The sequence below is a fragment of the Sarcophilus harrisii genome, chromosome 2 (genome assembly GCF_902635505.1).
Source record: "Sarcophilus harrisii chromosome 2, mSarHar1.11, whole genome shotgun sequence".
Lineage (NCBI taxonomy): Eukaryota > Metazoa > Chordata > Mammalia > Dasyuromorphia > Dasyuridae > Sarcophilus > Sarcophilus harrisii.
Genome location: NC_045427.1, coordinates 630,493,279 through 630,505,802, shown reverse-complemented (window position 1 = coordinate 630,505,802; position 12,524 = coordinate 630,493,279). Strand labels below are relative to the sequence as shown.

At 34.9% G+C, this 12,524-nt stretch overlaps 1 protein-coding gene across 4 annotated transcripts in view; it reads left to right on the top strand.

Moving 5' to 3' along the window:
• SCAPER (S-phase cyclin A associated protein in the ER) overlaps nt 1–12,524 on the top strand; it is a 352,222-nt gene that overhangs the window by 108,250 nt on the left and 231,448 nt on the right. For all 4 annotated transcript variants that reach the window (XM_031956800.1, XM_031956799.1, XM_031956801.1 and 1 more), the window contains 3 exons: nt 8,956–9,037; nt 9,816–9,968; nt 10,529–10,636. In XM_031956800.1, coding sequence (XP_031812660.1) covers nt 8,956–9,037; nt 9,816–9,968; nt 10,529–10,636 — 343 coding nt within the window. The remainder of the gene's footprint in view (nt 1–8,955; nt 9,038–9,815; nt 9,969–10,528; nt 10,637–12,524) is intronic.

Below are 12,524 nucleotides of genomic sequence, written 5' to 3'. Positions count from 1 at the left end.
ATGAGCAATAGATCTAAACAACTGGAAAAAGATCAAACTTTATTTGTGTGAAAAGCGTTTTGTGATTGTGTTCGCATTGTTTTGGCAGGTAGACACCCAAATATTTTATTTTGTCTACAGTTATTTTAATTGGAATTTCTTTTTCTGTCACTTGTTGTTGGGCTTTGTTAGTAACATATAGAAATGCTGATGATTTGTATAGGTTTATTTTATATACTGTCTTTTCTCTCTTTTATGATCTCTTTGGAATAAAGACTCAGGACTGACATTGTTGGATCAAAGGGTATATATAGTTTTGTAGCCCTTGGGCAAAGTTCCAAATTGTTCTTCAGAATGATTAGACTACTCCACCAGTAGTGTATTAGTGTCTCTATTTTTCATAGTCTCTCCAGTATGTCATTTTTTTCCTTATTGTCTTAGCCAATTTGATGGATATCTCAATCTGGTGTACTTCAAGTTGTTTTAATTTTCATTTCTCTAATTATTTTATATATACATATAACAAGTTTTTCACTCTGTAAGAGTATTGATAGCTTTATTCTTCTGAAACCTGTGTTACTCTTTGACCATTTATCAATTGGGGAATGACTTTTATTTTTATAAATTTGGCTCCATTTCCCAAATATTTGAAAAAAAAAAAAGACCTTTATCAAAGAAATTTGTTGTAATTTCTACCCCTCCCCCCTTTTCCTATTTTCCTTTTAATTTTGTCCATATTAGTTTTGTTGTACAGAAAAATTTTATAGGCCCAAAATTATCCATTTTACTTCCTGAATTTCTCTCTTGTTTTTTTTTTTCCATAAATTCTTCCATTACCTATAATTCTGACATACAATTCTGTGATCCCTAATTTGCTTATGATATCACCTTTTATGCTTAAATTATGTGCCCATTTTGACCTTATCTTGGTATGTGGCATGAGATGTTGCCTGATTTCTGTCAGACTTCTTTCCGGATTTCCCAGAAAGTTTTTGTCAAATTGTGAATTCTTGCCCCAAAATTTCAGAGTTTATTAATATTACTGTGTGTTGGGTACCTAATCTGTTCCATTAGTCCATTATATTTCTTAGAAGTCCCAGATCATTTTGATAATTACTGCTTTATAATACAGTATGAGATCTGGTATATTAGACTGCATTCCTTTACTTTTTATTCCCCATTGATTTCTATATCATTCTCAATCTCTTCTTCCAGATGAATTTTCTTATTATTTTTTCTATTTTTTGTAATATAATTCTTTCATAGTTTGGCATGGTACTGAATAAGTAAATTAATTTAGATAGTATTTTCATTTTTATCATATTGGCTCCAGCCTACCTATAAGAAGTCAATATTCTTCAGTTTAGATCTTTATTTATCTGTCTGAAAAGTATTTGGTAATTGTATTCACATAGTTCTGTAGTTTGTCTTGGCAGGTAGATTTTCAAGTAATCTATATAGTCTACAGAAATGAATTTTGACTTTGTTGGTAGTATGTAGAAATGCTGATGATCTCTGTGTGTTTATATCCTGCAACTTTGTTCAAGTTGTTGATTAAGTTATTTTTTAATTGATTCTTTAGGGTTCTCTAAGTCTACTATTATATCATCTGAAGAGAGATACTTCTTTCTTTTTTGCTTGTGCTTATTCTTTCATTTCCTTTTTTTTGTCTTAATGCTATATGATAATAATAATATTGAGATAGCATTTCTTACACAATATTGAATATTAATGGTGATGATGTATATCCTTCCTTCACTCCTGAGCCTTTTCGGAAGATTTTTATACCCATTACAGATTGCTCTTAGTGTTAGATAAATATTATTTACCATTTTAAGAAGAGTCCATTTATTCCTATGGTTTCAAATGTTTTTAATAAGAAATACTGTATTTTTTCAAAAGCTTTTTCTTCTTCTTCTTATATAATCATATGATTTTTGTTGTTTTTGTGATCATGATTGATTATATGTATAGTTTTCCTAATATTAAACCAATCCTGCATTCCTGGCATATATTGATATATTCTTTGTATTTTATTTAAAAATTTTTGCATTAATATTCATTAGGGAAATTGTCCTATAATTTTCTTTCTCTATTTTTGCTCTCCTTAGTTTAGGTATGAAACCGTATTTGTGGTATAGAAGGAATTCAGTAGACTTTCTTTCCCTGTTTTTCCAAGCAGTATAATTGTTCTTTAAATATCTTATAGAATTTACTTGCAAATCCGTTTGATTCTGGCCATTTTTTCTTAGGGAGCCTGTTTGTGGTTTGTTAAATTTCTTTTTATAAGATAAGGCTATTTTTAAGTATTCTATTTCATCTTCTATTAAACTGGGCAATTTATAGTTTTGTAAATGTCCATTCATTTTACTTAAATTGTCAGTTTTATTGCCATATAATTAGTAAAATAACTCCTAAATAATTGCTTAATGTCATTAAGCATTAGTCACACTTTTCACTTTTTTTGATACAGCTGTTTTCATTTTCTTCCTTTGTAAAACAAAAAAAAAAGTCAATGATCTATTTTATTGGTTTTTCATAAAACCAACTCCTAGTTTTATTTATTGATCTATAGTTTTTTTAAATTTTCAATTAAAAGTTGTATTACAAGAGGAGACAAGCAATGAAATTGTTTTGCTTTTAAAAGTATGACCTATGAAACAGTATTAATAACAAATATATGGAGACCTTCATCCTCCCACCCCCCTCAGAGTCTGAGACATTTTAACAGAAAAAAACAAGAAATTTTGGAGAAGTGAAAGTTAAAAAATTCATGGGGTATCCTGACAGAGATTCTTAAAGAAGAAGCCCTAAAAACTTACATTTAAAAAATGGGACAAAATAAAAGGATTAATAAAATGCATTTAGAAAATTAAAAAGAATAAAAGAGGAAATGCTAAAATTATGAAAGGCTGAAAAATTAGAGATCATGAATTCAAAAGTTCCTATTTTGGGGGAAAAAATTAAAAAAAAATAAAATTTCTAGTCAATCTGTGTAAAAAAGGAGAATATAAAATAAAATTCAAATAAAATATTCATATGACAAAAGCCAAACAAAAGCTCTTTGGAGTTACATGTCAGCAGAAATTAATACCAGTGCTACACAAATTTTTTCTCAAAATTGGAGAAAGAAGCACTCCACCCAAATCTTTTTATCAGAGAAATATAGTCCTTATACTTAAATCAGGGTAGGATAAAGCAATAGAGTAGTATTATAGAACAAAATCATTAATGTATCTTAAGTAGGGGAAAGGTAGATAGTAAGCATTTATCTAGCACCTATTATATTCCATATATTGTGCTGAACTCTTTATAAAGATTGTCTAATTTTATCCTTATAGCAATTCAGTGGGGTAGATGCTATTATGACCCTCATTTTACAATTGAGGAAACTGAGGCAGACCAAGTTTATGTGGCTTGCCCAGGGTCACACAGCTGGTAAGTCTCTGAAACCAGATTTGAACTCAAAAAGATGAAACTTCTTGCCCCTAGACTTGGTGCTCTATTCTTCGTGCCACCTAGTTGTTCTTCTTCTAATATTAAGAAAACTATTTGCATAATAAGTCTTATTAAAAGAAAAATACCAAATCTGATGGCTCTATAGACATAGAAAAGACTTGTCAAAGTATAAGGCTTATTTATGCTAGAATCTCTATGATGTATAAGTATAGTGAATCTTTTTAAAAATATGATTAAAAATCTCATACTCCTAAAATCAGAAGCCTACACATTAAATTCAGTAGGAAACTAGACATTTTCCCATTAAATGTAGGAATGAAATAAGGATGATGGTCCCTTTCCCTGCTTTCATTTGAAAAAATTCATTCCAAAAACGCAATTGAATTAAAATGAGAGAACAAAATTAAAGGCATAAAGACAGACAAAGAGAAGATAAAACTGTCCCTGTTTTTGATGAACTGATGGTTTACTTAGAAAATCCTAAGGAAGGGGCAGCTCGGTGGTGCAGTGGATCGAGCACCAGCCTTGAAGTCAGGAGGACCTGAGTTCAAATCTGTTCTCAGACACTTAACTGTGTGACCCTGGACAAGTCACTTAGTCTCCATTGCCACGCATACCCATTCACCTACCCACACAGGACCCAATTAAAAAAGAAAATTGTAGGGAATCAGCAAAGAAACTGGTAGGTTTCATTATTTCTTTTTTTTTTCTTTATAATAACTCCATATGTTAAATACTATTATCCCCATTTTATAAAAGAAAATAACTTGTCCAGAGTCATACAAACTGTAGGTATCTGAGGTGTAATTTGAGCCCTGCTCTTCCTTGTTCTATTATCTAGCTCTATTACCTCCCTTTTCATTAGCAGTACAAAGGGGGACTGTCTTTAAAGGTAGCAAAACCTGGCCTCCACTACTGAGACTCTGCCCTTTGACATAATGTCTAAGTTCTCTATTGTGTTAGAACCCCCAGATAATTCCCTAAAACTACAAGTTACAGATGAAGGCTGACCTCCAAGATTGTCATTTCCTTACCTTTTATATATACCTAAAAAAAATGGCAAGATTTGGAGAAAAAATAAACTAAGCCAGTGACATCACCAGTTGTCTTCTTATTTGCCACATCAAGCTAATCACATATCAAAAATCTAACCATAGGACAAGGAAGTAGAAACATTCTTTTGCATTTAATTCAGCAGTTCTTAACTGACATAGGGTCTGAGAATTTAGGTGGGAAAAAATGACTTAATTTTCACTAACTTCAAACTGAAATTCAGCATGTCCTTGAACGTCAAGGTAGTCAGCGAACATGATTCTGAGAAGGGTTCTGTAGGCTTCCCTAAAGTACTTCCAAAAGGGTGATCTTATCCAAAAAGATTTGAGAGTCCCTGTTTTAGGTAAATATACCAAAAATCTTTCCAACTTATGCCTCTGGAGAATACTTGAATCATTTTATAAAATTTTAAAGCTTTTTGATTCTTTCAATCTTTTTGAAATGCTTGTTTGTTATTTCTTCATAGTCTACTATCCTCATGCATCTGATGGTGATTAAATTTTCTTGTGAAAGAAATAGTGTTTATAATACTGCCTGTTGAAAATCCCTGTACCCTCATGGTACATTAACTTGTTTCCATTTAATGATTTGGCTACTATTTCTGAATAAATTATAGTCAAGAGAATTAAAATATACTATATATGAACTCTTATTATGTTTCTCTTAGTAACTGTCCTACCTATTTCACAGAGTTTGTTGGAGGAATAAAACAAATTAACAAATGTAAATGTACTTTGAAAAGCTAAAAACACACTATGAATGTCAGGCCATCTAAGTGGTCTCATTGTGTAGGTATTTCAAAGGCCTCATCATTTAAAAATGATTTATGAATGGGCTGTTGAGTTAATAGGGGAAATGCTGACCTTCAGCTTCTGTGAAATTGTTTTACACATTTTTATGAGAAGACAAATGATGCAGTTAAAGCCTTGAGGTAGAGTCTTAACTGTAAGACTTTTCTCCCTTTTTGTTAAAAGGAAGCATAATCTACTGTCCTTAACAGAAAGGAAATGAGAGTGTTTTCCAGTGGTATTATTGTATGCTCCCTGTCCTGTCTTTATATATGGGGAATGTGTTTACCCACCGGCTCCATAATGAGCCAAAACTTTCCTTACAGCCAGATTAACATCTTTCCAGAAACATCTCCTGGAGGTGTTGCTTGGACACCTCAAGGGAGAGATATATTGCATAAAATGCTTAGTGTTTCTCATCAGTCATCTTTTTCATAAATTATTTGGAGAAGCATATTCAGTATAAAAGACTAATTGTACCGAGTTTCTTTGCAGAGTTTATTTCAGCTTTCAGTATTTATGTGATTTTGTTGTTGGAATTCAGTTAGGTGTAAATTCTACTTGTTCAATGCTGTGATAGAATTGAAGAAAGAGCATTAGTTCCTACATTTTGAATTTTTAAAAAATGCTTTTCATTTATTTATTCATTCAGCACTTTTTAGCTGAGTTCTTGCTATGTCAAAAGTCCTGCAAAAGGCCTGGGATTTACATACAAATGAGGAAATTGTACAACCCTCGGCCTCCTGGGTTTGCGTACAACATGAGAACGGGTCTCATTTGCCTCTATTACAGCATGCCTAGGGAATCGCGATAATAGCAATTAAGAGAATATGTGGCTCTCCACCCTCAATGAGGCAGGCCTTTCCTGGCCTGGATTTCTACAAGCCACTCACTATCCCACTCTCATCTTCACAATTAGCAGGAATCTTGGCTCAATGTTCTGCCTTCACCCTAAAGCAGGATCCCAACTGTGAGTTGCAAACTCTGGACACTTGAGCTCACTCTTTTTCCCCTGGACCATGCATTTGTGATACACCCACTGCTGTTGAGGAGGAGAGAGGTAGGGAGGGGGAGAAGCCCACTCAGCCTTTGGAACTCTCTAAGAGGCACAAGAGGAGAAGTGAAGGTTCAACTTTTTCTTCACCATGGACTTAAAGCTACTTTTTAAAAGACGCCAAAGTCTACATTCTATTCTTGAACCAACGAAAAGATAGAAGTTCTCTGACTCTAATCGGTTGCCTTTGTCCAGTGGCCAACATCCTACAATCCTTTCAAATTGATTTCCTTTTTTCTTCTTTCTTTCTTTCTTTCTTTCTTTCTTTCTTTCTTTCTTTCTTTCTTTCTTTCTTTCTTTTCTTTTCTTTTCTTTTCTTTTCTTTTCTTTTCTTTTCTTTTCTTTTCTTTTCTTTTCTTTTCTTTTCTTTTCTTTTCTTTTCTTTTCTTTTCTTTTCTTTTCTTTTTTTTTTGATTTCTGTTTATTCTCAATTTAACAAATGCCAAATAAAGAAAGCATTTACATGTTGAAGAGGATTGTGCTTGAAACTACAGATATCTATTATATGCTGTTTACTTTTCTTTTTAAGTATATAATTAATTCAACATGTAATTCTCAATTATGTTTCCTTCTACCTTTTCTTTGCATTAAAAAAATGCTTTAATGATCTTTTATATTGCCTTTTTTTTTGGAGGTGAAAGAGGCAGGGAACAAGCTATCCTTAATCCCTCTCACCCTACCAAACCCCAATGGGGAAAAAAAGAAAAATGATTAGCCAAGCAAAAGTGGCCCCTATGATATCTATACTAGAAATGATTTCTAGTTCTCTGGCAAATGCTACCTCATTGGGCGTCAGAAATCCTCTTAGTTTATTGCACTGATTACAGTTCTTAAAGTCTTCAATGACCTTTTTCCTTCTACTGCTATTACAGTTCCCATTTCATCTTCATTCTGCATCAGATCACACAAGTCTTCCCAGATTGTTCTAAAATTGAACTTTGGATTCCTTGTTGTGGCACAATCACAGTTCCTTGTGTTTCTCTGTCACCGCTCATTTCCCCGTTCCCTAGGGGACCCCTGTCTTTGTCTCCCCCAAAAGAACTGCTTCAGTCTTGTGGTGCTTCTGGGTGTTCACATCTGTCTCTCTGAAGTACAGGTCTCTACTCGGGCTCACTGAATGTGAGGGACTTGTGTACACTTTGTTGAGTTTGTTCTTTAGGAAAACTCTCAGGGACTTCCCTCCCACTTTCTTAGACACTTTAAAGTGCAGCAATTCTTTTAGGACAGCGCATTCCTGACGCCTTCCTCTCTTCCTTAGTGGTTCTTCATCTTCTTCCCACCTCTTCAGTGTCAGATACCCCATAGCTCTTGCTTTGTTCCCCTTTTTTCTTTCTGTAGGCTCTCTCCTTTGCTGATTTGATCCCCTCCTGTGGTTTAAATTATTACTTCCATGTAGATGATTCCCAAATCTGCTTCCCTTCCCTGACCCCCAGAGTCATATTTTCATCTACCTGCTGGATTCATCTGGACGTCCTGCTGCAATCTCATGTTCCTCAGCACATCCCATCCAGAGCCATTTCCCTCTTTGTGCTGTTTCCTGCTCTCATTTTTAGAATCATTTAGACTCAATGGGGCCTTTAGTCCTAATATCCATTTAGCTGCTGTTTCCTTCTGTTTCTCTTTTCTCTCACCCTCCTTGCAGAATGATTTTAATAACCTCCTCCTGGTGTCCTGCCTTCAGTGTCATTCTTTATGCTGCTTGTTTTGCTTCATTATCTTCCTGATGCCTTTGGAAAGAACCCATCCTTCACCTGATATGATACAAACTCTTTCTCCCGAAGAGCCTGAGCGACCTCAGCCGCCTAACAGTGTTGCCTCCCATTTCTTCCCTTCAAGTACTGTATGTTTTTTTCCAAACTGGACTACTCACTACCTCAGTTCTCATTTTGAATGCTCTCATTTCTGCCTTTGTTCATTCCCTCTGATTCTAAAATGTTCTCTCTCTTTCCATGGACACTTGTTGGAATAGAAGGTACTTGATAGGCATGTTCTGATTAAAATGTTTTGTGGCTAAACTATTTGAATTTATGGGCATACAGGTTAAATGACTTTTTGTTAGATACATATTCTGAGTTTTCATATCTTTGTTTAAAAATGTTAACTGATGTCCTCTGATTCTATTTTTCCCATTGTATCCCTCCCCTTTCTCTTACCCAAAGAACCAAATTTTATTACAAAGAATAATAGAGAAAGAGGGGGAATAAAAGCAATTCACCAAGATTAACCAGCATATCCGTCAAGTATGACAGTGTATTCAGTATTTCATATCTGTAGCTCTCTACTCCATTCTTCTCTCTAAAAAGAGAAAGTTGTTTATTCTTGTCACTTTTCTTCAGAGCCAGGCTTGGTTGCTATAATTACAGAGTTCAGTTTTAATTTTTTTCTTTATTTTTACATTATTATGATCATTGCATTTATTGTTTTCCTGGTTCACTTTGCATCAGTTTTTATAAATCTTCCCTTCTTTCTTTATATTTTTTTTTTCTGAGATTGCGACATGCACCACCATTTATTCATTTCTCATTCAGTGCTATCCATTTTTTTTAAAGAAATCATATAATGTAAGTTTGATAATATCTGTAGCTAAATCCACAGTTCTTGCCTTTTAATATATTTTAACAGAGATCGAGAAGAGAGACTAGCTGCCCTCACTGCAGCTCAACAGGAAGCTATGGAAGAGTTACAGAAAAAGATTCAACTCAAGGTATAATTCTTTGTATTTGAAGAGTCATGAATATTTTTGCAAAGTGTGAAAGACCTTATGTTGTCTCTTTATGCATGTATATATATGTATAAATAAAGCCCCCCTCCCCCATAATTTCAGCCACAAAAATAGAAAGGTATCAGTTCTCATTTCACTGCCAAAGTAGGCTTATTCAATTTGGCCAAATCCACTGCTCATGTAGCAATTCAGTACAAAATGCTTTGTTTTATGCCTAAACTCTGACTTTGATGTATTATTGCCTCCTGTGAGATAATCAGATATAATTTAATAATAGCAGTGGGCGTTTGTGGTTCATGAAGTTCTTTCCTCACCACAAAGCTTTGTCCCAAGGAATAGTTTCTGGGATGCCCTTCCCCTCTGTCCCAGAAGGAGTCAGCCCGTAGTTGTTCAATAGGAAGTAGCAGAGGAGGAATCTGATTCAGGCCTCGTGTGCTTCTTGCTATCAGTTAGTTAACTGCTTCTTTCCTCAAATTTCTGAGATGAACCTGAGCCTAATTGATGAAATTCCCTGTGATTTGTCATAGTTTGAGATGTTGATTGGTATTTGATTGGCTGTGATTGTCCCTAGTCACCCAAAGGGAAAATGAAGGACTTGTTCAGAGTGCCATACTTGTCTGTGTATGTGTTTGTGCTGGCAAGCTTCCTGTAAATGTCCGGAACAGGATAGTTTCCTGGCTTCATCTGAAGCTTTCAGGCAAACACTTCTGCCTGGCATTCAGGGCTCCGTAGGTAGGGTAAATTGCTTGCTGTGTTATAGCATGACGAGAGCATCCGAAGGCACATGGAACAGATTGAACAAAGGAAGGAAAAGGCCGCCGAGTTGAGCAGTGGGAGACACGCGAACACTGATTATGCCCCCAAACTCACACCGTACGAGCGGAAGAAGCAGTGCTCGCTCTGCGCAATCCTGGTAGGAGGCATTCTCTGTGGGCTGGGGAGGGCACTGGCACTGAAGCTCACAATCTCATAAAGAACTTCCTTTTTCCTGACCCCGCCAGCCCGAGGCTCGTGGCCTCAGTGGCACCTGCTGCTTTCTGCCATTAGTTCCAATGCCAAAGGCTTCATCCTGTTGTTCAGAGAGTAGCTGTTGTTTTGTAAAGTAGCAAAATCTCTAGACATGTGGCTGGAACCAGATTTATCTCTGCGTCAGAGCAAGGCAACCACCTCAGTGATTATGTCATGGAGCTGGGAAAACAAAAGGGCTGAGCAGGCAAACCATAGTCTCGCTCTGCTCATCCCCGGTCCCTGCTTATTCTTGCTGGGCCTCCTGGACCCCCTCCAACCCAAGGCACAGGTCTTCTCTGGGTAATTCGGTATCACCCCCAAATAGAATTGGGCTCAGAGTGATTTGAAACCATCTAGGGGTCATACTTGTCAACGAATAGAATATTTGTTGTGTTGTATATTGGACATTATATGATAGTTTCATTATTAGTACTTGTAATTATTTTTAATATTTTACACTTTTAGATTTCTTCAGAGGTTCATCTTTTTAGTCACATCAAAGGGAAAAAACACCAACAAGCTGTTAGAGAAAATAGCAGCATCCAAGGAAGAGAACTCTCAGATGAAGAAGTGGTGAGTTTTACAGAAAAACATTTCCAACTTATATTGTATTTCTGTGTTTGAAAACCTGTTTAAGAAACATCATCCTACCTATACTGTGAAGGTCATGTAAATAGATAATCAAATCTCACAGATATTAGAAATCATCCGTGATAACACAGAAAAAACTGTCTTGGCAAGGGAGCAAATGCCACTTTTACTATGCCATCTTAAGGGAAGAACCCACCTAATAGTACTTTGAATCTAAAAATGAATTTCCCAACCTGAAAGAAGGAGGCAGCATGATGAATTGCAAAGATCCCTGGCCTTGTGGTCTCCATGACCTTGGAGAAGCCTCCCCTGTCCCACACTGAACCCTCAGCAATCTGTGACTTTGTGATGTGAGATCATTTCAATGTTTTACTGACTGAGAAAAACAATACATCTGTCTTGGGGAATTGTCTGTTTTCAGGTTGATTTTCCTTTATACTTTTAACTATTTTCAGCAAATGTTTTTCTTGGGGAAAACTTAAGAACCCTCCAGGAGCATGTTAGTGATTTTTGAAAGAGATGTATATTCCAAAGGGGCAGGAAGTCCCTGGGGGTGCACCCTTGAAAAAGGGCCTGCACAAAATGCCCGAGTGTGGTCACTCAGACAGATTTTTTAAACCTGGGATACTTTAGTAAGTATGTAAATATAAAATTAAAGTAGATATTGAAGTCAAATTAGGCAAAATGTATTATTTTCCTGAAATCACTTTAGCATTTTAAGAGAAAGTATATTTTTTGCTTATTTTTGTGTCAGTTATCTACATAATTGTTTCCATTCTCCACTTTTTTTTTTGAATAACGAATCAGTCAGATGTTGTAAGAACACTGAACTAGGAGACAGAAAGCCCTGAGTTCAAATTCTACCTTTGTAACTGCATGACTACGGGCAAGTCATTTAATTTCTTTCAACCTCAGTTTCATCATCTTTAAAATGAGGATTAAAAAAAACTTCCCTTACATGAGATAATATGTTCAGCAATTTGCAAATCTTAAAGCCCCTATCTAAATGTTAGCTACTTTTGTTATGGTTATTATAATGCAAATAATGAGCAAAGGCCAGAATATATGTGTACCTGTGTTCTTCCTTCAGACAACTCTAAACTTGCTAAATAAAGAAATCAGGATATGATTATTTGTAGAACAAAAATATTTTTTCTACAAAATTGCCTTAATATAAGGAATCTATCATGTTTATAGATAAAAATGTTTATGAGTTAATATAAGCAGAATTTATAAGGAATATTCCTGTTCTTTAATCTGAAGTCAACTTTATGGATTTAGGGGTGGGTAGATATGGGAAAAATCTTAAATGTTTTAAAGAAAGTGGACTGACCCTGGGTTATCTTTATTTCATATTCTGTTTCAACATGAAAGGAATTCATTCTCATATTAAATGAAAAAGGGTCATGTTTATGCCTAAGTAATACTTTAAAATTTTTCACATAGAATTTATACAGCTAATTCTCAGTTTTAGTCTCTTATAGAAAGTAAAATAGGCTTAAAAATAAGTTTCCAAAATGACATATGAGTAAATCATGTTCCTAGTAAGGCAATTTTATAGCCACTCATTGCAAAGTTTCATTTTTAATCAATGAAGGTACCTATAGTGAACATACTTATACTACTTAAAGTTATTACTTGTCATCTGTGATGTCTTTATATCATATACACCTTGTCTGTGACCCTTCTTCCCTGACATATAAGATTTTATTTACACCACCTCTGACCTAATAAAATTACACCTTTGACCTTGTGCACTTGACATCTCAGATAAGTAACTCTTGATCTTTGACACATTTTGTTTTAAGCCTGTTAAGCGTAATGGGGAGCTGCCGAGGAGAAAGCTTTATTGTTTTGTTTTGTTTTGTTT